Genomic DNA, 26,818 nt, shown 5'->3' on the forward strand with positions numbered 1-26,818 from the left:
AAACTCCACACAGGCGGGTCCGGGATTGAACCCGGGACCTCAGAACTGTGAGGCCAATGCCTTCCAGCTGTGCCACCCAAAGGAAATCATAGTAGTGAACAGATTAATCAAAACAGAAGTCATGGTTGTCAATCCTCGTATTTTCGTTTGTTAATTTTTAGGAGTCATACAGTTAAAGAATGCTGTCAGAGCACCGAAGATTTATTGCAAATAAATGATGCAACTGTAGATGACAGAAATCGGATCTATCATTGTACGGCGCAGATTCAACAACATTGGGGTTCAGTGTGACTCTACAGGTAGTTTGTGTCCACTAACCAGGACTAAATTATGCAGTGCAAATAGTTCGGACGGCGCCACAGCCTAAATTGGCTTCTACGTAAGTACAAGTAGCAGGGAAATCTTTTAAATGTAATAAGCAGGAGACATATGTATGTAGGACGTGTTAATGCAACCACTACGTGCATTGTCTTTTTTTATTTTAGGTTTTCAAAGACGAGTTGATAAGAGAAGCAATTGAAGTCGAGGACCACAAGATACTGCAACTTTTTTTTCTGTATACATTCATTAACCTACAATCACATTTTCTTTGTTTCAAGTTAGAGAAAAAAACGAGTATTTTAAACATAATTGTGGGGTGCATGGGCATCTTCATCTAAGTTGTCAAACTTTTTCCTATAAAAAGATCCGCGAAGCGCCTCTTGCGTCATATTTTCGCGCCGGCTGCCGAGACTGGAGGACATGAAGGAGCATGGGACACCTTGGACGGTTATTTATCTTTATATCTTGCATCACCCAGCATCACGTTTTAGGTAAATTCTTTGGCTATTGATGCACACCGAGCAGTAATTTATCCGTGCGCTCTGTTCGATCGTCTTTGTTAGGTTTTGAAGGACTGAAACCTGACACGAGACCATCAGTTTGAAAGAATTTGTCATTTCAACTTATGCAAGCGTGGTTTGGATTTTATTATTTCCCTCGTTTTTTTTTTTTTTGTTAACCATCAGGACATTCTCACGCATTAATGTCTATTTTGCTTTTAATGTCGCGTTTATAAATGTGCATGTGAAAATTGTATACGAAGCGCCATATTGACGTCACTCACCATCGTGGGAAGTTTTGCACGTTACACATCGAACATTTGTAAATGACAAGAAATAATGGAAAAAAAAAACACGCAGGACTGTTAAGTAATAGTTATCATACCACGCTCATGTTATGATAACATGGACGTGAAACTGAATTAATGGTTATCATAACACGCTCGTGTTATGATAACATGGACGTGAAACTTAAAGCGGTACTATGACTTTATAATACTGCAGGTTACAGAGTCCCTGCCTGCCGTGAGCCATTGGACTTCAGGTGTAGAGATGGCTCGTGTATCACAAGCAACAAACTTTGTGACAGACACCGCGACTGTGCTGATGGATCAGATGAACAGCACTGTGGTGAGTGTGAAAACGCCAGCTAGATCAGAGACACACAAACTTTGAGTTTAGAGCAGTGATTCTCAAACCGTGTGCCGTGGGAAGTTATCCAGTTTTATGTAATTTCTGAAAAAAAAAATTCAAGAAATAATGTATCTTTATTCATCTATTTATGCCAGTGAGGCACAATGTCAGACAGAACAAAAAAAAATCCTCTTCTATTAGATGGCAAGAAGTACATACAGTAATTAATCGATCCATTTTTGGTGACCTTTACTTTTGTTGGTGTGCCGTGGGATTTTTCAATTGTAAAATATGTGCCTAGGTCTCTTGAGAGATTGGAAATCACTGGTTTAGAGTACTAAATCTCAACCCCCACCCCCCCCCCCCCCCCCCCCCCCCCGCCCCGCCCCGACCGAATGGGATGTGTCTGTGTGAGAAAATCCTCTTAAATGAATTCCAGAGGCACTGGTCCAACCCATAATCTTAAATCTACTGGCACCAATTATGCCTCACAGTGAGGAGTATGGATGGGCGAGTACCAATACCAGCTATCGTATTGGGCTGATACTGTCCTAATTTCAAAATATTGTGTACTCGTGAAAACTGCAGCTACTTTATGCCAAAGAAAATGTGACGTCAGGTAAGTGCTCCTTGCCAGTAGTTGGCGCTTACACTTCGGATGTTTGACACATCAGTGAATCATAATGTTCTCCACGAACAAAGGTCTTTGTTGACATTTGTCCATCGTTGTGTTAATTAGAATTTTATTTATCAAGATTACTAGGGGTAGGAGCGATCCTTATTGTTGAGTATTCAAGTGTGAGTACTTGTTATGGTATCAGAAAATTTGAGAGCTAGAGCGAGACACTACCGCCTACTGGATAGAAGAGGAACTTACCACATTTGTGATTTATTTATTTTCCCCAACTTGAATCTGTGTTAAATTCTTCCCAAAAATTAATGCGCACTTCTGGTGATCCACAAACCCACCTTCAATAATTTACAAGAATGTGTAAATAGCAGATATATTTGCAAATCTGAAAAACGCGTGTAAATAACGGATCTGGAATACGTGAATGACTGATATATTTATAGATTTAAAAATAAATTTCAAATATCCATCCATTTACTTCACTGCTTATCCTCACGAGGGGCGCAGGGAGTGCTGGAGCATATCCCAGCTGTCACCAGGAGGCGGGGTACACTCTAAACTGGTTGCCAACCAATCGCAGGGCACATGGAGACAATCAGCTACTCACAATCACACCGAGGGGCAATTTAGAGTTTCCACACTGGCACGGGGGAGAACATGCAAACTCCACACAGGTGGGTCCGGGATCGAACCCGCGACCTCAGAACTCTGAGGTCAACGCTTTAACATCTGATCCACTGTGCCGCCTTTCAAATACTTTTGAGAAACATCTCTCACATATAGGTTTAAAACACAAGTCAGATTGTGTTTTCTCAAAATAATTTCACAAATAGTGTACCACCCTTAGCCTGCCGAATAACAATTCCACACACTCAGAACAATATCGACCGGAACAAATGCTTTTAAAGAGTAAATTTTAACTTAATTTTCAACAACTATGCACTGTAGTTTGAATCTATATCTGTGGGAGGCAACAGGTAGCTAATATTTTCGATTGGTGATGCGTCAGGTAGTGGTTATTGTGGCATTGTTGCTAGCGAAGCCATTTTCAAATTCTGACCCAGATGAAGACCCGAGCATGAGTGGAGGTCAACAGAAACCAAAGCTCGCAGAGTTATCTTTAATGTATTATTTTATTATCATAATCCAAGTTGAAAATATCTTTAATACATGGGGCTCAGTGGAAAAAGTTAAAAACGTGTGATCCACAGTTTTACTTTTCTGTTTTAATGAAGCGCAAAATGCGAATTTTGACTGGACAATTGCGAAGCAGATCCGTCGATTTTCAAGTCTCGCCGCACTGCATACATGCAGTCATGGCAGCTTTGTGAACCTGAACAGTAAAAGATTTGATGCAGACATCTGTGTCAACCAATCAGCGTTTAGTACTTTTTTGCAGTTAAAATTCCAGAGGAACTCTTAAAAACTATAACGGTAGATAGGGGAGTTCCTGAAAAGGTTCCTGTTGTGGAAACGAGGTTGACGTGTTAACCGTGATGAAGATCGTCTTTTTTCTATAGAATTGATCATCGTAAGGGGTAGGAGAGAGCTGTACCCTGTCCTAGCTGGTTTTGGGTGGGAGGTGAAGTCCACCCTTTACTGGTTGGCAGCCAGTTGCAGCCAGTTTCAAATGGATGAACAATGTCACGTGACTTTTTTTTTTTTTTTTTAATTGACATTGCTGTTAGAATAGCAGTTATTGAATTAATAAAGGACAGTAGGCAGTATGTTACATATTTTTCCTGACCCCCACTATGTTTTTTTCTAATATGTTAAAATGGTTAGTTTCACAATTTAATGGTAACATGATGCTTTTTAAAGTTTTGATTCAAGGATGTAAGGTTATTGATTTGAGCTGCATTCTCTGAAATTTCTTTCAGGTCAGCTGAGGTGTAAAAAGGACGAGTTCTCCTGCCTTAGTAGCAGACAGTGCCTCCCCACACACTTGTCGTGTAACGGCGTGAAGGACTGCAGCGATGGTAGCGACGAGGACTCATGTCCGAGCTGTGCCACCGGCCTCTTCTCCTGTGGGTGGTCCGACGGCTGCCTGAGCTCGCTCAGGCTGTGTGACGGGCGCATGGACTGCAAAGATGGGCGGGATGAGAGCCAGGAGTTATGCGGTCTGAAGCGAGCCCGCACGCAGAGCGCTCCCTCCTGTCAGGCGTCCGAGTTTGACTGCGGCGACGGCCAGTGCATCCTCCAGACTTGGAGGTGTGACAATCACGCTGACTGCTCAGATGCCAGCGACGAAGACAACTGTGGTAAGAGAAGACTATCTGGACTAGATTCTCTCTCTCTCTCTCTCTCTTTTTTTTTTTTTTTTTTTTAACCCCCCCCCATACATCAGTAGTGCTCAATGCGTTGATCGCGAGGCACTTCTGGTCAATCGCGAAAGCGTGCGGAAAAAAAAAAGATGTCAGTCGTATTAACGCTAGTCAGGAAGTTCCCCCCCTATTTTAAGCCATTGCTTTTTCTTAAAAGTAAAGAAATCTTATCAAACATGATTATGGATGCTGGAGCAAAGAAGAAGACAAAAACTTATCACTTTCATTCGGAATGAGAGGCAGACTTTTTTTTTTTTTTTCATGATGTCATTTTCGAAGTGCGTTTGGCTCGTCTGCCAATGTAGCGGCATTGTCGAAGTGTTCATGGAAAATACGACACTAACATTCCACTGACAAGCAAGCTGAGAATGAGAAAAGTGAACGATCTAAAATCCCAATTGGCTGCACACCAGTCACTTTTCAGACATCAGAGTTCAACAGCGAAAGCCGCCACCGAAGCATCGTTCTAGGCTGTCACATCATCATTAATAATAACAAGTCCTTCCAAGATGGAGAGATGGTAAAAGAGGTGTAGCTGACTCATTCTTCCAATCTTTTAAAAATAAGCCAGAAATATTCTCTTCAATAAAAGCTCTGCAGCTGTCAAGGAGTACAATTAGATGGCGCTGTGACGCTACAGCTTAGAACTTAACCCATCAAGTGTGGAAGGACATCTGAGATTGTGAGTGTGTCTCACAACAGTTGGACGAATCTATCAACGTGAGTGACGCAGTCCATGCGTGCATTTTCATTTGTGTAGTGTTTAGTGATCATCATCGTGAACTCAGATGGTTACAAAAATGTTTAAAATTAATTGTGTTGTAATATTGGCTCATGCGGTTATGCAAGACACACAAACATACTTTTAAAATAAATGTGTTTTGCATTTTTGTAGTGGGTAGAGCTTTGTGACTTGGTCATTTTATTTCATCATTGCTCATTCTAAAACAAAACAAAAAAAAATGTCAGCCCCACCCACCTCACCTGCCACCCAGTCGATCGCAAGAGGCTAGGTGCTTGGAAAGTAGATCTTGGGGTAAAAAAGTCTGGGCACCCCTGCCATACATCAATTGCATTTTGGCAAATAAAGTCAGTAGCTGTATAGTCAAAGCCATCAACTCTTGTTGCCAACTAGAATCAAAAGTGTTTTCCCCAAATGCTGCACCTGAGACAAGTTCAATAACGCTTCCTTTTATGGACAGTATGACTACAAATAGTCCCGAAAGCTCTGTCATATAACTCCCATGTTCACCTTTAATATACTGTAAGTCTACCATACAGCATCTCACGTCATATTCTGAGGCAGCATTTCATGGGGGTCATAAATGTACAGGTTAGTCTTCAATAAAATCATTTTGAATAAGTACAAACTCATTTTAGTTGTAATTTTGATGTTACTTATGTTGAAAGCAGCCTCAGTTACTAAAATAGTTCAGTCACTTGGTTTAAGTTTAGTTACGTTATGGATGTTTTATATAGCTAGTGAAAAGGAAGAATTGATATTGCTAAGGTTTTTTTTTCTTTTTGAATAATAGTGTTCCGCTTCTTTGTCTTGAATTGTATTTAGGGAATTTGTGTTCATTGTAAATTCTAAATGCTGTGTGTATATGTCACTGTTCTTATTTCACATATTAGCCAATTTATTGCTTTGTGGCCAATATGCCAAATATAGTTTTGTCGTCCCCCCCCCCAAAAAAAAACAAAACAAAACACAATACTGGTATCTGCATCACCCCCAAAAATCCCATATTGGTTGGCCTCCAAAGCAGAATTACGGGAAGACTTAAAAGTCTTTGGCCATTTTAAGAGTGCATTTCAAGGGAGCGTCCAGGGGGCGACACAGTCCAACTCTGGGCTCCATTTTTGATAGTCGCTGGAGATGTAATCATATAAATGAACAAAATATTGAGAGCTGTTTCTAAAATTTCTGCTCACATTGTGCTAAATAATTAGGTAAACAAAACCATGTAAACGGTTGGTATTGTGTCATGCTCTTCTTTTACTCATTGGGAAAAGCGGCAGTACTGCATCCTACAAATAATTTCCTTGTTAGTTCCCTCTGTTTTGTTCATTAAAGGTCGAGTGTCATCCCTATAAACATTCTAAAATAGATATTGAAATGAAAAATACATATAACATTATTCACTTCAATGTCCATATGCAAAAATAAATGTGAGCGTAGAGTGTGTCATCCATGTGCAAAGTTGTGGAAGTGTCATGCGACATCCAAATGGTCGCCATATTGGCTGCATCTACTGCCCGTGATGTCACCCCGGACATTCGCCATTGAAAACATGCTGTGGCTCCTACTATGAGACACACCCCTTCAGACACTAAAGCGCTTTTCGAACATCTCACAATTGAGTGAGGTGTCTGGGGAATATTACCCTTTTGTTTCGAGCCATATTTAGTTGATATGCGGATCACTTCTATCTAACAACAGATTTCCAGACAGTATGTTTGAGCCGACTGAAGCTGTGCTCGTCTGCAAGGCACGACGCGGCAGCCTTCACTGGCGAGCTTGATGTGGCAGCTGTCAGACGTGCACCTCGACACATTTAGCACCCCTGTCACACGTACGCAGATCTTTATTACGTTATGAGAGACGGATTACGTGGTCTCCCCCAAACTTTTTTTTCTTTTTTTTTTTTTATTAGCTGTACACACACCTACCTGTCATTTAAAACCCACGAACGAAACTCTCGTCCTTTGCACCTGTACAATCCATGTTTCACAACGAACCGGGTCTCTTGGAAACTTATGAAGGGTAAATCCATCCTCCCGAGTGTTCGAGCAATATCCAGTAATGCAACGAGCTGGCATTTTGGCTAACACGAAGGAACAACGAGCTACCTTCCCGCGGGTAAAACTAACAGAAACAAACGAGTCCGCTGGAGGGGCGCTCCTGCACCGTACGTAACTTCCAGCTTCTTGTTGAAAACAAATCCCTCTAGAGGATTTTCATGGCGGGAGTTACAAAAACCCGTATACGTCAAAATCATGTTTTGTGGTGGGGGAAAAAAAACAGATGGGTCCATACTGGCTGCTGATTTTTCATTAATAACATACTAAAAATCATCCATTTCATGACACTTGATCTTTAAAGCACAGTAATAGCCATAAATATATCATCTGTAGGGCTCAGTTGTCCTTACACCAGTGAGCTGTCTGGTTAAGCTTCAGCCGCGAGCCAGCAAGAAAGCGACACGTTTGTGCAGTCCGATCATCGGTAAATATCGCTCAACAAAGAATAAGTGTGTCAATCGATTACACGTAGAGGTTTTATGCTAGCGAAGAACGTCTCATTCATTTCTACGAGACGTGTATTAAAAATCAAATTTAGGGCATATCTTCGTGCAAACACTGTCTGGTTAAGCTTCGGTCGCGAGCCAGCAAGAAAGCGAGACGTTTGTGCAGTCCGATCATCGCTAAATATCGCTGAACAAAGAATAAGCGTGTCAAGCGTTCACGCGTAACAATGTTATGCTAGTGAAGAACTTCGAATTCATTTATACGAGACATGTATTGAAAATCAAATATAGGGCATACCTTCGTGCAAACATATGTGTTCCGGTTGATATTAGAGGGATTTAGTTGATGATGCGGTCTTCCACAAAGTTTGATCCATCGAAGGCATTTTTCGTACTGGGTCTTCGGTTTTGGAAAGGGTACGAATCGAACTCCACCAACTAGCCTTTCAGGATACCTGTCGTCACTATTACAAAGTCCGTGACTATACCTCTTAACCATATTTTTTAATAACCCAAATGCGCGATAAAACGCTAACAAAACCTATACCGGACTATGCAATATTGTCTGAGAAAATGGCGGGACCAAAAACGGGCTTTGGTTTATGCAAATCTCTGGCCTCTGATTGGTCAGTGACACGGATTTCGCAATATCCATGGAGGGGTCAATTGGTCTACACTGATGGCCCTTTCATAAGTAAGTGTCTTCCATCATGTTCCCAGGGATTGTACCTGATTAATAATGCATAACTATATGTGGATGTTATCTAAAATGATGTGTGTGTGTATATATATATATATATTTATTTTATTCTCGTGAGTCCAAATAACTATTGGCAGATGATTCACAGTAACTGTAAACTGACTACTGTAATTTTAAAAAGTAATGTGTTAGATTACTTATGACATCACCATACCACTTTTTATTTTTTGCGAGATTTTTAGAAAGAAATGAATTTTTTGAATTTGTGTACTCAATCAAATATTACTTACCCTCGCAGAAATAATACTACACCATTTTTTCTTAATTTCTTGTTCATTTTAATTCCTGGTATGAGGAAAAATATGTTATCTGAAGACAACAAAATAAAACTGAGTCCATCTGTCCTATTTGAAATCTTTGCTTTCCCAGCGATTTTGGTTACTATCAAGTAAATGGTTATGTGTCAGCCCTTAAATTAAATTGAGCTATTTTAGTCATTGTATTTGTCCAAATCAATCTGGCTCTCGTTTTACCAGACATTAAAAATGATTAGAATAATGAAAAAACAAGGGTGTGGTCATATTTTTTTCAAATTTAATTTCATTTTTTTCATTTTTATCATAGTAATAAAATATTACATGATGATAATTTTTTTTTTTCTGTATCTTTTCAAATCACTTCAGCCTTCATTCTTCCATTTGCAGTACTTCCTGAAAGTGCTGATGATGTCACGTTTGTCCTTTCAGAGCAGAACGAGTGCCTCGTCAATAATGGTGGGTGTTCCCATCGCTGCGTGGACACACGGATGGGCTTCCACTGTGAATGTCCTCACCACATGAAACTTGTCGGCAATACTCACTGTGAAGGTGAGTCAGTCACTATAAACTATACATGGACCTATTTTCTTCCTTGGTCACTTCTTGTGTGAGTATTGGCTGGTGTCATTATAAACTCCTCAATGTCGCGTACTGTGCTACCTCTGCTTACGAACATCTCTACTAACGAAAAATTCAGGTTACAAAAGACAATAAATGGCGCTGGATTCCATTCAATGTAAACATCCTGTACTGTATCTTAATTTGTAAGTGGCACAATAGACCTGCTCTCCCATTGGCTATCGCTGTAGCATCTTCTTGGTGTCACATTGGGTAGGAGGGACATCAATCATTACCCATAATGAACTTCCTGTATCTTCGTCACTGAATCCATAGTCGTATGCTAGTGCATGCTCGTACAGTACTACTTTCTAGGGAATTTATTCATCTTTTTTCACCATGGGCCTCAAGAAATTGATGGCCAGTTTCAGTGAAAAGAAGACGAGACTTGTTTTGTCTGTCAAAACAAAACAAGAATTCGAGAAATATGAAAATATGAATGATGAGATGGTACCACTCCACTTGTGTATGATTGTTTGAACAGATGAACGTGGCACCTTCAAGCATCTGGAAAATATATCAAAGAATGAGCCAGACTTTTTTTCTCCAATTTCTTGTCCGATTTCTGATGATTTTCCTATGATTTCAAACAAAATATAGTGTTTGAGGTGTGGCCTTAAATACATTCCCAGATGTGCCGTCAATTAACTCTCCTGTTGTCAGTTAGCCTCTTAGAAGCTTCCAAAGCCACGTCCTCATCATCTGGGCTTCACCAGATTCTTTAAAGACTTAGTACCATTTGTGTATATAAACTTTTTACTTTGAAGGAAATAATATAACATTCTCTAAGAAATTCATTTAACAAATACTGATTGACTTGAAACAGGAGTGGTTCAGTCTTATTTGACTTCAGTGAGATGATAAGTGAAACATGTGTTTTTGCATAGTGTATGTCAACTCCTGTCTTCACGTGTTTATTATATCTCTAAATAGTTGAATCTGCTGGTGCTGGATTAGAATCTGAATTTGGTGTTCAGTATTACACTGAAGGCGCGTCCTCCACTTAATTATGATACATATCTCTCAGTAGACGTCGGTGCTGTGCGTCACATTTCATTCAACTTGCTACCACTTTTGGAGGAACACAACTTGAAATTTAGACTTGCCTGACTCTAAAACCCCATAAAAAACAATTGCTTAAGACTCATCACTATAATGGAGTCATGAACATTCAATGACAACGTAGCAGGGGGTTCTCTGTATTATCATTATTATAATTAATTTTCTAAATCTTTCTGTCTTACAGTAAGCCTCCTAAGCAGTTTTTGTTTAAAGGTACTGTAGTGGGAGGTGGTCAACCATACATTCATCTTTACACCCTTCAGTTTTATCACACAGAGGTGGACATGTGCCTGGAGAGTGACGTTTGCGATCAGCTGTGCATTTATAATAATGGGACTCTCGCCTGTGACTGCCTCGACGGCTATCACATGACTCCTGTGAGCACAGACTGCAAGGCCAAAGGTGAGCAGTAAATATATTACCGCATGTTCCTGTCAAACTCCTGAAATGTTAAGTCAAAGGTACAATATCACACAAAATAAGTATTCTCAATTTTTTGTAAATGTATTCTTTTAATCAGACAACACTTAATTACTTGTTAGTACAATGTAAATTAGTCATCTTGCCATTTGCGTAATAATGTACATTTAGTGTCCCCTCGAAATTATGCACTGCTCTGCCATTTCTGTCTAAAGTGCTAGCAACAATAGTGCACACACCCCTAAGTAGAAATGTTTCAAATCACCGGAAGTTCAATAAAATAACTCATGGGAAAGAACTCTCGGGATCTTAAAAAAAAAAAACCTGAAGAATTAAAATTCAAAATTACCATAATTCCCGGCCTACAGAGCGCACCTGGTTATAAGCCTCACTCAGTATATCTGTAAAGGAAATACCATTTGGTACATGCATATGTCGCAGCTGTGTAAAAGCCGCAAGTGGCCACATTGAAACATGAGATATTTACAAAGAGACGATACGCAGAGAGCTTACCACCAGAGTTTAACGCTAGCACCGCGTTAACAGGGCCAGTTTGAATAAAATAAAATAAAATATATATATATATATATATCATACCGGTAAAAATCACTGAGACACAACAGTAACACGCTAGCGCAGCACTAACAGGGCTGGAGCGGTAAAAGTCCCTTCCACTGCACATATATTCCACCGGTCTCACTCTTACCTTTCCAGCTCGAGTGCCCCTTTGCGGCCGTTAGAAAAAATGCACAATTTAACCGCATAAACGGGAGGGATGAAAGCATGTGGGGAAAAAAGTTGCAGTTTATAGGGCGGAAATTACCGTATACTGTTTGAAATTTTGGATTGCAACAAAACCACTGAGATGGATGCTGACCTTGTGAAACATGTTGAATGCATAACTTTTTTTTTTTTTTTTTGTACCTGTTGATATGAAGCATAAACAAAGGAAATGCCGGTCTGGCGTTGCATCCCTTTCACAGATATTCTCGCAGTTTCTGGGTTCGAATCTTGGCGTGCCCTTGCTTGTTTGTGTGTACAATGCATGTGCCCTGTGATTGACTGGCAAACAGTTCAGCGTGTAGCCTGTCTCTCGCCCAAAATCGGTAGGGATTGAGTCCAATACACCCACAACCATGGACAGGATGAACGGTAATAAAAGGAGAGGGCTCTCCCTATTTGAAGATAAGTAAGTCATTCATTAAGTCATTTGGCCACGTTGATATGGACAATGCCCGCACTCGATTTACTGGGGTGTAACATGTTGGGTAATTGAAGTGGAGTGTGTCGTAACCAGAAACACATGCGTAATGGTGTTTGAACAAGATTTCCCCATTGGGATCTTGTTTGCACGGCACTTATAGTCACTCATTTACATGTAGTAGGTTTGCTCAGATACACTTGAATTGTGGAAAAAGGTGGCTCCACCTTTAGATGCTTGTAAAGGTGACCTGCGCAAATATTAACAAGACATTAACCATCAGTGAAGTCATTCTCTTGAGAAACAACTAGTGATCCCTTTTTGTTCTTATTTCATAATGGTACTGTGCTCAATTTTGTAAGAGAACTGTTTTGTCCATCGAGTTATTGTCTGTAATGCTTGTCCACATTAGGGTCGTGCCCTCTTCCAGCTGACTTTAAGTGAAAGGTTGGGCACCTCCTGGATTGTTCGCCAATCAATTGCAAAGCATATCTACACAAAAGAACATTCAAACTCTCATTCACACCTAAGAGCAAATTTAGAACCTCTATTGAACCTGGCATGCGTGCTTTTGGAATGTGGGAGGAAACCACAGCACCCGGAGAACATGCACACGCCATATAGGAAGGCAACAATGTTTGGTTTTTTTTGTTTGTTTTGGGGATGGTACATTTTCTAAAAACTATCACAACAAACAATCTTTTTTTAATTTAATTTTTTTATGGCTTTGGAATCATGAAAAATCAGGCACGCTCTTGATTTGCAGGACTGTGGGGTTGGTCTCCTGAAGGTTCCACAGACGAGCATTTAATACTTTCGCTATAGCCAACTACTGGCTGAATAACGTGTGTTGCTAAGATGATGCTTAATAAACCGTTAATAATACACGTGTGTGCGCGTGCGGGTACTCGCACAACAACGCAGAGTGAGGTGCTGACTTAACTAGCGTGGCCACGATGGAGCGAGCTGTTTAGCTCCTTAGCTCGCTAGCTCATTAACTCGTGGGCTAGCGAACATAATAAGTAACATTCTCTTAAGTGTCTCTGTTGTGTGCAACATGGCGCAAGGGTGTGGAATATTGGTCAAAACCAACACAGGTCCCATGGTGTTCCACAAACTCACTCGCTGCTAATGATACAGCTGTCGGCTCAGCACATCAGTGAAAATCTATCAAGTCCGTAAAATTAGTGATGTCCATTTTATTTATCGAATGATTGGTCTACAGTATATACTAATTATTGTAGTCGTCCAGGTCTTTTATCTGGACTTATGGCTTGTTTGTGTATGATTTTATTTATTTTTTTAAATAATAAATAAATGCAGTGGAGTTTGAACGGTCCAACTCAATTCGTTGACCTATGTTGGTTAAAGAAAAATGTTCAACCCATCCATTTTCCATACTGCGTATCCGCACTCGGGTCACAGGCATGCTGTATTCTATCCCATCTGTCTCTGGATGAGAGAGATGGGGTGCACCCTGAAATGGTCCCCAGCCAATCCCAGGGCACACATGTATAACTAACCATCCACACTCACATGCATCAATCATCCATACTAATGTCAACACTGAAACAGATGGCAAGATTATTTGTTTTTTATGTATTCATTCTCCTTAATGTACTATGTGTCCCTCCAGGGGGTGATCCCCGGCTGGTTGTGTCCACATCTCAAGGAATTGTTGAGATGGGCCTTGGCGGTGCAATATCCAGGATGTTGGCAGTACATGGACCACGACCTGGGCCTGTGGTCGCCTTGGAGTTCAACAACTCACTGTACCTGGCCCAGCAAGGACAGGTGTCCGTTTACAGGTACCAGAGTAGAGATTCAGCCTGCATTGAACACCTAAAAGTTGTCTAACAGTGTGTTTTGGTGGTTGAAGGAAACGCCTGCACAAGGAAAACAAGTCAGATCCAATTGTAAACACACTGGGAGTTCTCTTAATCTTTTTTCCGCTATACATCCGATACTGGCTGCACTACAAAGCAAATACACCGTACAAGCCTCGGCGTCTTTGGCCCTTTTTATAAAATGTTGGGTGAAAAGCAGGCATCTACAGCAGAGATTTCCAAACTTTATGGAGCAAAGACAACTGTTTAAAATGTGAAAATCTCACCAATGAACAAAAAACGTCACAAAAGTAGTTGTACTTTATTTACTGTTCCTACGTCCATGTACTTCCAATTTCAGGGTCCACATAAATGGAGAAGCCCAGGATGCCACATTGGTATTGAAGGTTCCCAGTCCTATCTCAGGCCTTACTGTAGACTGGATCCATCATCTTCTCTACTGGACCAGTTTGAAGAGTGATTCCATTAATGTCAGCCTACTTGATGGGTCCACACAGCGCCCACTCATCACGGGACTGGACACGCCTTGTGCAATCACAGTGGACCCGCTAAATGGGTAGGAATACTAGCTCTGATTTGGGGAATTTTTTTTTATTTTTATTGTTTTTACTAATGGACCAATCCTTTGGATGTTGTTAGTGGTGATGTGGGATGCTTTCATAGTGTCTCCGCACCTGTAAGAACCCGTGACTTGACCCCATAATATTGCCTGTTATTCTTAGTTGACCCGGGACAAGCAGTTTAAGGAAAACCTATGTCAATTGAATTTATTTGTGAAAGAAATCCATATAGCATGCATATTGTCTTAAAATGGGGGAGGGGGGGGAGCAAATTAAATTGACAATGTATATATTAAAGAAAAGTACAATTCAAAACAGCATAAGGAATATTAAAATTGGAAATACTCTAAAAAGCATGGAAAAAAAATAACTTTTCAACATGGATTTAAAAATATTCACACTTGAGGCTGACGTCACCTCTGTTGGCAACTTATTCCATTTGTGTGCAGCATAATAGCTAAATGCTGCTTCACCACGTTTGCTTTGGACTCTCCGCTCCACTATTTAACCTGAGTCAATCGATCTCCGAGCTCTGCTGGGTTTGTATTCCGTAAGCATTTCTTTCATGTATTCAGGACCAAAACCATGTCGTGATTTATAGACCAGTAGCAGAACTTTAAAATTTATTCTAAAGATGACAATTGAAAGTCAGGTCGGAATCTATCAAAACACCACGGTTTCGGACTAAGTCTTTGGTTTTTAAATATCTCTTTTCTTTATTGCCAAAAACAATCATCTCAGTTTTGTTGTGGTTTAGTAGAAGATAATTTTGGCTCATCCAGTTATCTGCTTTAGACAGTGGCACAACACCTCAATTGAACTGTAGCCATCTGGAGACACTGCAAAATATAACTGTCTCATCCGCATAGCTATGATGGGCAAAATTAAAGTTTTGAAGAATTTGACCCAAGGGTAGCATATACAGGCTGAATAGGAGGGATCCAAGAACAGACCCTTTAGGAACTCCGTAGGTCATTGCCATTTGTTGAGATTGAGCACTTCCAATAGTTACAAAGTAGCTCCTTTTATCTAGGTAGGACCTAAACCATTGAATGACCGGTCCATTGAGGTCTACCCACGTTTCCATCCTATTCAACAGTATATTATGACCTACCGTATCAAAAGCCGCACTGAGATCAAACAATACCAAAATTAATGAAGGAAGAGTGGATCTAACCCCCTCCGTTTGCAAGGGGCTGCCAAGACGGTTACCCCATCCCACAGGGGATGCTACACACTTCCTTTTCAAAAGCCAATTTTTTTTTTAATAAAAAAAATTGTTCAAAATTGAAGAAATTGTTCTTTTTCCACCAGTAAAGTGACTTATAAATCAATTTTTGAAAAAAATGAGGCTTTTACAGCAGGATGTAGTTGCACAAGTGTGAATACCTCACGTAACTTAGGCTCTGGGTGAGAATTTACATTCAGTCATGTTAAATGGGAGTCAGTACAAACCTGCAGCCATTTAAACTGGCTCCGAATCACTCTAAATAAAATGTATATTTTCTCAGCATCATGGGAGTTCCAATGTTCAAAGGTATCAGTCATCACAAGGGAACACTGGACTTGAGGTCATTAAGTGTGCAATGGAATCCAGTGAAGACTGTTGTCATCAAGCGAAGAAAATGTAGAACTGTGAGTTTATCAAGAACTGGAAATCCCTCCAAAACTGATGAGAAGGAAACTAGTGAAGGAGGCTGTCAAAGTTTGACAGCAACATGACAGTAGTTGCTGGAATTTCTAGCATGTGCGGGCCGTTTATGACGTGACAACGATCTCTTATCTTAATCATATGTCGAAACCCTTTAAAAAAAAAAAAAAAAAAGTACTTTGGAAACTTTTCTAACCCATGTTGGAAAATGATACGATGCAATGAAACTGAGGTTGAACTTTTCGGTCATAATCCAAACAGGTATTTTTGGCATACATATGGCACTCCTCAACATCAAGCATCATACTTTCGGGCTTTTGTTTGTTGATCTTGAGCTAGTCTTTGTCGATGTGAAGGGAATTATAAAGAGTTCCAAATACCATTTTGATTAGATTTTTGATTTTATTTAAATTGAATATGAATCGATGGATGAATTTTCTTGGTTAATTAACACCCATGCCCCAGTTATAAGCAGGTTTGTACACTTGTGGAAAAACTGGATCTTAGTTTTTACTCTCCCATAGAAAAATCTCCCCAATTTAAAAAAAAAAAAAAAAAAAAAAAAAAAAAAAAATTCAACTCAACCCGCGGCTCTTGAGCAGCATCCGGCTTTTTAGCGCTGCCCTAGTGGCTCCCTAGAGCTTTTTAAAAAATGTTTGAAAATGGAAAAAGATAGGGAAGACAAATATATTTTTTGTTATAATATGGTTTCTGTAGGAGGACAAACATAAACATTCTTAAAGTTTTCCAATGCTGAAAGAATGTGTAGAATAAATTTATTAAATTTCTACATTTTTGTCATCGAAGATTTGCGTCATAGCCTGCGACACACGTTTCTATCAGCAGAGTGGGATGCTAGGAAGGTGACTGTTGTAAACAAACTGGCGGCTCTGTGATGGGCCGTGGATCCCATGGGGAAAAAGACAAAAATAACTGAGGAGAACAAAGGATTCAATGTTTCTTGGACCAAATTATTTGCATTCTTTGCCAATGTGGAAGGATTGCCTGAATGTTTGCTTTGTTGCGAGAAATTGTCAAATAACCAAAGAGTAATATGAAAAGACATTTCCAGGGAAAGCAGGCTACATTTATAGCAGAGTACCCAATTGGGAAAGAGAAAAAGTGTGATTGCATCACATTTGGAGACTTTACAGGAGCGCAAAAATAAATTTAAGAAGTGGGTTGCATGTCAAAACTCCACTACTGCTACAAGTTTTGCTGCAACCCGGGAGATAATAAAGTGTTGAAAACCGTTCACAGATGGTGACTACATGAAGGAGTCATTCTTCAACATATTGGAACACCTATTTGCCGACTGCAAACAAAACAGAGATAATCCAGAAAATCAAAGACATGCCTCTTGCCGCAATAACATTGAAGGAAAAGGCCATTAAAATGGCTGAGAACACCACCGATCAGCAAATCAAGGACATTAATTCAGCGCCAGCATACTCAATTGCCTCCGATGAGTCGTGTGAGGTCGATATTGAACAGACCGCTTTTATGCAAAAAAAATTTTTTTTAAATTTAATTTATCCAAAGGGCCACACGAAGAAACGTTCCAATTAATACCACTGAAAGGCCAAATGCGGGGGGGGCATATGTGACTGTCCTGAAGTATTTAAATGACAATGGAATAAACCATAAACACCTGATTTCAGTGGCTACAGATGGGGCACCCAGCATAAGAGGATCAAAATGGGGGTTTGTGACTTTGCTACAGAAAGCATCACATCGAAATCTGCTTGCATTCCATTGTATCTTGCATCAAGTGGCACTGTGTGCGCAAACATTCCCATCGGAGTGTATGGCAGTAATGAACCTTGTCATCGAGATGGTAAACAAGATCATTGGGAAAGCATTGCACCACTGTCAGTTGTGTGCACTGCTTGAAGTTGAAAGCAAATAATCCGATTTCCTGCTACACAACAAAGTCCGATGGCTGTCCAGGGATGAGGTTTTGCGTCGCTTGTTTAGAACACGTGAAAACATTCCCGAAAAGCAAAGATCTGAATGACCTGCAACTGGAATATACCAAGTCGCTGGAAAAATTGTACTTTTTGGTAGATATGACAAATCACCTAAACAAGCTGAATGAAAGTCTCCAGGGGTGGGGAAACCATGCACTGCAAATGCTTGAAGCAGTTTTGTCATTCGAGCACAAGCTGACTGTCTTTGCCAGAGATGTACAGCGAGGCTCGCTCTCCCACTTTCATTCCCTGAGAGAATTGAAAGAAGCCCATCATGATCACACACTCAATGGTGATTATTTGCAAGGCGCGATTGTTGATACGCAAACTGCATTTGGGAGCAGAGTTCCATCCATCCAGTTTCTACTGCTTCTCCAGGTCGGGTTGCGAGGGCAGTAGCTTCAGCCGGAATACGCAGACTTCAGTTTCCCCAACCACTTCTTCCAGCACTTCCGGAGGGATCCCAAGTCGTTCCGAGGCCAACTGAGAGACATACAGTATTCTCTCCAGCGTGTCCTGGGTCGTAACCAGAGTCTCTTTCCAGTGGGACATGCCCGGAACACCTCCCCTAGGAGGTGTCTGAGAGTCATCCGAATCAGATGCCCGAGCCACCTCATCTGGGTCCTTTTAATACGGAAGAGCAGCAACTCCACACTGAACCCCTCCTGGATGACCGAGTTTCTCACCCCATTTCTGAGGGAGAGCCTGGACACCCTGCGGAGGAAACTCATTTTGCCCGCTTGTATCCGGTATCTTGTTCTTTCAGTCATGACCCAGAGCTCGCGCTGATAGGTGAGGGTGGGAATGCAGATCGACTGGTAAATTGAGAGCTTCGCCTTTCAACTTAGCTCCCACTTCACCACAACGGACCGATACAAAGTCCGCATCACAGCAGACGCTGCACCAATTTATCTGTCGATCTCCCGCTCCATTCTTCCCTCACCTGTGAACAAGACCCCGAGATACTTGAACTCCTCCACTTCAGGCAGGATCTCATCCCCGACCCGGAGAGGGCACGCCACCCTTTTCCAACTGAGGACCATGGTCTCAAATTTGGAGGTGCTGCTTCACACTCTGCTGTGAACCTCTCCCAGTGACCGTTGTGCAGCTTGATGAAGCCAACAGAACCACATCATCTGCAAAGAGCAGCGATCCGATGCGATGCTGAGGTCACCAAACCAGACACACACTATGCCTCGACAACGCCTATAGATTCTGTCCATAAAAGTCCAAAATCGGTGACAAAGAGCAGCCTTGGCCCCTCTCGCAGGTGGTGCGCCCATGGGAAGGCGGAACCCATGTTACCCTTTCGAGCTGTGCCTGGCTGAGCCCCGCGGGTGCAGGCCCAGCCACCAGGCGCTCTCCTCCAGGCCTGGCTCCACAGCGTTTTACTCACTTACTTGGCATTTGCACGGAAATCAAACTGTATTAATTTGATTTTATATACTTTACCTTTTCAAAAGGTTGCTATTTTTTTTTTAAATGCAGGCTGATTTATTGCACTGTTTAGTGCCCAGATAAGGGGCACTTTATCCATGTTCCATTTTGTTAGTTTTTTTTTTTTTTTTTGAATCCTCAAAATTAAAATGACATCAAAAATCGGATTTTCTTCATGGCATTTTTTTCATTTCATCAAAGCAATGAAACTTAATTCGTCAATATTGTAACTAAGTTAAACTTGAGGGGGCATCATACATCAGAGCAGTCACGTGGTGCGTCGTTCTCTACAGAATGCACTGCAGGGAAAATAAACAATCATGAATGCTCATTATTTATAGCCAACTTAGTCGTTTTGATAGTAGGCTAATATAACTAATATAGATACTTACAGCATGCGTTTCCTTCATTATAAGGCTTATATCAGGCTTTTAATCTTTTTGACTTCAGACTTTTTTTTTATTTTTTTTTTATTTTTTTTCTTTTTGGTCCAATATGGCTCTTTCAACATTTTGGTTTGCCGACCCCTGCCCTGTTACCTTTACAGGTAAACTTCATTTGACCTTTGCCTTTTTAAAGCACATGTCCATTTGTTTCATTCGTTTTAGCGCGACATTGTGCTCTTAAACAAGGAGTGAAAAGGCAAAATTCACATCAGGTGTTTGATCTGTGAATGGCTAATACATTGTCTGCTTCAATTTAAAAAATGGTATTCTGTGTTCATCATGCAGTTCCCACTTTGACATCGTGAAACCAGTTGACTAGAAGTACTTCACTGCAAGGTTTCAAACAGGATGGTCTCAGAAAGACGTGGCCCATGAGCTTATGCTCCTCGTTTGAGAAAAGCAAGTTGTGCAAAAAGCACTAAATCATCAGTTATAGGTGGACATGCATTCAAAAGTTTAGAAAAGTTCCAATTCAGTAAAGGTGATAATGCAATTTAGGTTGATTCTGTAATTTCACCCAGAAGCTGCATACATAAAAGCCCAACTTTGTATAAGTAGCTTGCATCATAATTAATTCTGCCCAAAAGCATAAAACTGAACCCGTTTTTTTTTTTTTTTTTTTTTTTTTTTTTTAAAAACAGCTTACTCTTCTGGGCCCAGTGTGGCAGCTCACCAAAAATCGAAAGGGCAAACTTGGACGGCCAGGACACAATGACGATAGTCTCTTCTCTATTAAGTCACCCGATCGCTCTTACTCTGGGTAAGTTTTAAGGTCGGTTGATACTTTGTTCGTTCAGAGTGGAGAAATTAAAAGTAACAGATTGTACAATGCAATGGGATCCTTATTCTTTTTAAAGTGTCTCCCAGAGGCATGTTCTGAAAGAAGACTTTGCACACCATTTAATCATAATCCGATGAAATGCATTATATTAAAAAGTGCTCAATTATTAATTTATTTTGTGAATTTTAATGTTTATCCTTGACATAGTTTGTAGTGATATCCAACTGGACTTTGCTTTTGAACTTCCTCATAGTTCTCTTCCCTAGATATGCCTCGCCGTTTGCTGTACTGGCTTGATAGGGGCATGAGAAGCATTTCCAGAGTCACTCTAGATGGGAGTCACCGCAAAACGGTGATTGAGTCAAACGGCTATCTGGATCAGCCTTTTGGTCTGGCTGTGTTTGAGGTAAACAGATAATACTGGAATCTTACATAAAAAGGCTTGAAGGGGAAAAAAAAAAAGTGAGGATTATTTTTTTACATTATTATTTCCAAAACCTAAATAACAAGACAGCACACTAAACCTCAATTCCTCTGTCTGCTTTCTGTTTCTCTACTAATAGAGAACATAGTGAGTGTTGGGAAAATGTTTGTGTAAATACTAAATAATGCTATTTTTGAGGGGGGAAGAGGGGTGGGGAGAGGGTTGTGTGTGTTTTGTGTAATATAAGTGGGCTGATAAACAATTTGTTGTACCTCGTGTCTCCTGCTTTAGGCTTTCGTATACTGGAGTGACCGAGACACACACTCCATCTGCAGAGCCAACAAGCACAGTGGCAGTGACTTCCAGTTATTGCTGACCAATGTCACCTCACCAAGCGGCATTGCCATCCTTCAGCCTGCTCTTCAACCTCACCGTATGAGCATATTTAATAAAATCTCATTATGCTTCCGTCTACTGAGGCCCAACAGCTGGCGCTACTTTTAAGCTAACAGTGTGTTCCGCTGGTCTGCAGGCAATGTTGCATGTGGTGGCCCCGGGAGGTTGTGCACACACGAGTGTGTCGTTGATCTCCTTTCGGAGACTCCCAGCTTCCGCTGCACTGGAATTCCTGCATCGCGTTTATCTGATCCTGAATTCGCTGGAATCCTCACTCTAATTGGTAAGCGTGGTTTATTTTTCTGAAACTTAATTTGTCCTCATGTTGGGGCAAAGAGATTCAGAGGATAATACAATTTAATGACAGGAAAGACGTAATGATGCTCCCCTACTGTTGGAAAGGGTCAAAAGGCAGACAGACGTGAACAGGGAGTTTAGGATGGTCCCTATCAATGTTCCCTCTAAACTGCGCAATTTTTTTTTTTTTTTTTTTTTTTTTTTTTTTTTAAACTGCACCACACTGCCTCTCACATGCTCGGCCACACAGGGCCACACACTCTAGTTCTTAGTTTACCTGACACCGCCCCCCCCTTCATTTTAAAAGGGTACACTCATAATTCCAAACTCCGGAGTATGTGTATAATAGAAGAAACAATGGTGAAACTGGATGAGATTTTCTCATTTTATTGGGGGTAATAAATGTCTGGTTTGAAGCCAAAGTAGACAGTGCAGGATGAGATGGTGTGTAATGTTAAAATTCCACCTTTACACAGCCTGATTGAGGATTAAAGCACAGACAATACAGTGCACAAAAAGCTAATTCTGTATTTTAAATATAAGAGGCAACGTAACATCAACGCTAAAACTGTTTAGGAACATAATTCAGCTTTCAACATGCATTGCGAAAGATATTCTGCAAGCAATAATTAAATTTTAGACCAAGAAATGATTCAGTTTTACAGCAAGAAAAACAGATGGCGATATCATTGTGGGTTAAAAAAAAATAAAACAAAGCTGGATGCAACATTTCAAATCTATAGTTTATAGTTGGTTTGGTTAGCAATGTATTTTTTTGCTTGTTGACATTTTCAGCGTACGTTTGCAAAAACACAAAATTGTTCTTCAGAATGTTCTGAATGGTAATGTAATCTGAACCTTTTAATGATCCATGCGGCTTCAATGGATGACACCGATCTGACCACAGTCCATACGTCTGTTGCGCACAGTGGTCAAAAGAAGCGCTCACGCCCTTAGTGTGTTTGCTCAGACACGTCAAAAATTAGTGGGAACATTGGTCCCGGTATACCCGATTTTGGAGTTACAAAGGGTGGGTGGCAAAGGACACAAATGTACCTGCTTCTTTTTTATTCATTTTAGATTTAGGGCCCAGAACTGTTTGCTTGCAATTAATATAGTTAGCTGAGATTAGTGATAAAACAATGAAGAATTCCGACTTGACAAATTTGGGTTATGTCACCGCCAAGTATGAACCAAACTCATTTGTAAACCATGGCCCTCTGATATCATACGACAATGAACCTTGATCCCGTGTCACCATGTTAACTTCATAGATACTTTTGTCCTTATTGGAAGATGGTGTACAATTTTAAAGTACTAAATTGTTTTAAGGTGAGATTATCACCTATTGTCACTTGTTTCCCGTTTCCCAAACATCCCTCAAATAGTTGCTGAACTTTTAAAGCTCAACCTGCTGCTGTCTCTTATTGATCTCTGAGAATTGAGCTGTAACCAAACTGCTGCCATGGCAGCAAAGCTGAGCCCAAAATATTCACAATGCAGAAAATGTAATGATGCATTCATGCAGCTGTCCTGCGACTGATTAAACAGAACACTAGAGGCTAATTATAGAAGGGATAGCAAGAGGCCGTACTGCCTCTGTGGTGCTTTTGACACTTTCCACTATCACTCGACAGCGTTTTCATTTTTACTTTCCCTTGAAAGCTGTCGGAATGTTTGGCCACTTAAAGGAGAAAGTGTTTGATGTGGGGTATATGTCAAGTGTGTCACTTAAACCTATTCATGACCATTGTATCACTTGTGTTTCTACTAGTTTTTCTGAGTGTGCTGCTGGTGGGAACAGTTCTGTGGTGGTGGAGGGAGGAGTTCCGGCCCGCCAGGAATTCGACTGCGCAAAGTTTCTCCCTCAAAGAGTCCCACGACTTGCTCATCCAGGGTCCCCGTGCATGTCTCGGCAAGGCAAGACAAAACACACACACACACACACACACACACACACGTTATGGCAGGAGGGAGAGACCATTCTATTTCATGTAACCTCACTAGATATTTGTAAGTACATCACTGAAGTGTTTGACGCCTTTTGACTTTAGTGGTACTTGACTTACAAGTTTAATTCATTCTATGACCAAGCTTGTTACTGAATTAAGTCGGATATCAAATTCCCTATTAAAATGCCATTAATCCATTCCAGACTAAAAAAAAATAAAAATACCAGAATTTTTGTAACTGTTTTGATGAAGAAAAATACCACTGTGTTGCAAAATGGAAATATCCAAACAATAAATCATGAAATTAAATCTGCACAAATGGGGACCGCAGCCAAACGAGTGACTTCAGGAGCTTTGACTCCAGTTTGGGTTGGCCATTTAACACATGGTAACCTAATTGTGAGTATCTTCTCCGGGTTCCTCTCAAGTGTTTTATTTTTATTTTGTTTCAAGTACATTGGTGTCTTTAGTGACATATTTGAATCTCACCCATCTATCAATTTTCTTCCACTTATCTGGAGTCTGGTTGTGGGGGCAGCATCCCTAGCAGGAAACACCAAGCTTCGCTCTCCTCAGCCACTTAGTCCAGTTCATCCGGGTGTATCTCGATGAATTCCCTGGCATCCGGGAGACGGTCTCTCCATCATGTTCTGGTTCATTCTCCCAGAGAGGAGACTCCACCCTTTTCAAACTAAGGACCATCTTCAGCGTTCAAGTGCTGATTTTCATCTCAGCTGCTTCACCCTCTGCTGGGCACCACTTCAGTGAGAGTTAAAGCAATCACATTACATCATCTTCAAAAAGCATAGACATAATACTAACATCACCCAAAGCAGACTCCTTCAGTGCCTCAGCTACACCTACAAGTTCTTTACATAACGTAGTGAAGGGAACTTCGTCAATGGAAACAAATCTGACATCGTGCAGGAAATACTGGAATGGTCCATAATAAGGGATCCAGTACCTATACTCCTGGAGCACGCTTCACAGGGCTCCTAGAGGGAACTGCTTGAACGCCTTGTACATGTCCACAAAGCACCGGTTGGATGAACTACCATGCACCCTTAAGAAACCCAAGGGTGTAGTTTTTTTTTTTTTTTAATTTAATTGTAAATTTCCCCTATGCACCTTGGCTCCAAAAAGTTGGAATATGCTCCTCTAGCCAGGTCAACACTATGGACATCAAAAGGATAAACTTTATCATTCAGCTTTTTAGTGGAATTTGATGTAGGCAATTGTGTTTATGATGGTACAGCAAAGTTTGAGGATAAAAAGGAATAATCTTGTGATCTTTATTATTATTATTTAGGAACACAAACAATGGGGGGAAAAAAAAGGTAAACAAAATGTACACAACTTCAGTACATTAGTTATGCTTATTTTAGTTTGAAAATATAATCTTGATTTTAATTTTACACAATTGTAGCAGTTGAAAATGTTACATTTTATGCATAAAATGTTCATAGTAAAAATATAATTCTTCATTTTCATATGCTTCTCTACCGTCATGTCTCAAAGGGTCACTACACAAGATATTAAACAGTATTTAGTTTCTTCTTACACTTGTACGAGAGTTAAGAATGTCAAACATCCCTGGAATGGATTAAATAATTCCCTTTTTTTTTTTTTAATTTGGGATGGGAAAATGTTAACAAATCTGATGTCAACTGGCATATCCCAAATCTAATGTCAATTTAAGGTTCCACTGTATTGCCTTTATCCCTAAAGTGAGTACGGTGTTTCCTCCCAAAAAGTGTCCCTTAAACGCACCTTGACTCTTTGGTGGCAGCCTTAATGGCTTAATGCGCTTCACCATGTGCAACTAAGTCATGCACTCTCCTCGGCTAGGAAACTCTAAAGCTGGACTTGGACAGTGAATGAATACGCTGTGACACACATGGCCGGATGCCTGCACCCAATATCGTCGCACCACCCCCTCCCTTCCTCCGTGAGCTGCTGTGACTACCAGCTGGTGACTCTGCTGTGGCCCATTTCTCCTTGTGGCTTCCGAAAGAACTGACAATCAGAGGTTTCATGAGGTCATTTACGCATCGGCCTCCATTACTTTCACCTCTTGTGACTCCATGTTGATTTATTGAGCTTGGTCACTCCTGAAAGCGCTACGGACTATACTTAGAATAGCAGTAGAAATTACCTCAAGACCTTCGTTTTCCTTTATTATCAAGTTTATTGGTTCTGATGTACCAGCAGTGTTTCAGCTGTAGATAAGAAGCAGGCAAAGCTTTTCTCATTAAGATCTGAAATAAGCTTGTTTGTTCAATACTTGAAAACGGCCCCCCCAGGTGTTGAAATTCTCAAATCTGAGGATTGACTGTTATCACCTTTTTTTTGGAGACAGCTCCTCCATTATGGTTATTTTTTGTTTTCCTTAATTACTTGGTGGTGCCTTTTATCCCCCCCCAAAAAAAACAGATAGCCAATGAATGTTACATTATTTTCATTCCCTAAACAGGATTTGCTGTCTGCCTCAGATTTGTAGGTATAGATGAGATGTTTTGACGAGCATTTTGTAGTTTTCAGTTTCTGTGGTCTTATGCTCGTGCCCAGTGAAATATCACTTTGCATGTGTAAAGGCCCGGGTAGTCTTTTCTTTTCTTTTTTTTTTTTTTTTTGTCTAAGTTACCAAGAACAAAAATCTGATCTGTACAAAGAAACTTAAAAGTATAACCAAAATTTTGACACAAACTGCTGTTTAGTCATTTATTTAAAGAGAGGCTTACATTTGCATAAGTTCTCTTGCACTTTTGTTATTTGCACCAGAAGTGAAATTGGCTGTAAAAATAAATAAATCTAGTTGTGTCTTTTTCTTGGGTATTTCTGTCTCTTCACTTCCTTGTAAACGAATACATCCTGGCATGCATGTCCTGTTCACTGTGTGGGGGGAAAAAAACGTTCTGTTTCTAGTCGTAATCTTAACGGTTATTTAACCCAACCCACTCTATCTCGAGGCATTTTAGAGCACGTTTCCTGTTGTTTGTTGGATTGTAGATGTCCTTGGTCAGCCACCTTATCTTGTAGGGTACCTCAGGATTCACTTTTGGGACCACCTGTATTATTC

General features: G+C 40.5%; 1 protein-coding gene across 1 annotated transcript; it reads left to right on the forward strand.

Annotated features, from left to right (window-relative positions):
* The first annotated feature begins 668 nt into the window (after positions 1-668).
* Positions 669-26,572, forward strand: LOC133503782 (low-density lipoprotein receptor-related protein 8-like). Its single transcript, XM_061825717.1, has 13 exons — positions 669-812; positions 1,326-1,451; positions 3,966-4,346; positions 9,107-9,226; positions 10,634-10,759; positions 13,615-13,786; positions 14,166-14,381; positions 20,531-20,649; positions 20,937-21,076; positions 21,386-21,527; positions 21,627-21,773; positions 23,562-23,707; positions 25,588-26,572. The coding sequence occupies exons 1-13, from the start codon at positions 752-754 to the stop codon at positions 25,618-25,620; spliced, it is 1,929 nt and encodes a 642-aa protein (XP_061681701.1). The 5' UTR covers positions 669-751; the 3' UTR covers positions 25,621-26,572.
* Positions 26,573-26,818: the final 246 nt, after the last annotated feature.

This window comes from Syngnathoides biaculeatus, chromosome 7 (genome assembly GCF_019802595.1).
Source record: "Syngnathoides biaculeatus isolate LvHL_M chromosome 7, ASM1980259v1, whole genome shotgun sequence".
Taxonomy (NCBI): Eukaryota; Metazoa; Chordata; class Actinopteri; order Syngnathiformes; family Syngnathidae; genus Syngnathoides; species Syngnathoides biaculeatus.

Bases quoted from the DNA above. Each gene is read 5' to 3' on its own strand.
- LOC133503782 (XM_061825717.1), top strand. From the start codon at position 752: ATGGGACACCTTGGACGGTTATTTATCTTTATATCTTGCATCACCCAG. The intron at 10,760-13,614 runs GTGAGCAGTAAA...GTGTCCCTCCAG, and splicing joins CACAGACTGCAAGGCCAAAG to GGGGTGATCCCCGGCTGGTT. The intron at 14,382-20,530 runs GTAGGAATACTA...TTTTAAAAACAG, and splicing joins ACAGTGGACCCGCTAAATGG to CTTACTCTTCTGGGCCCAGT.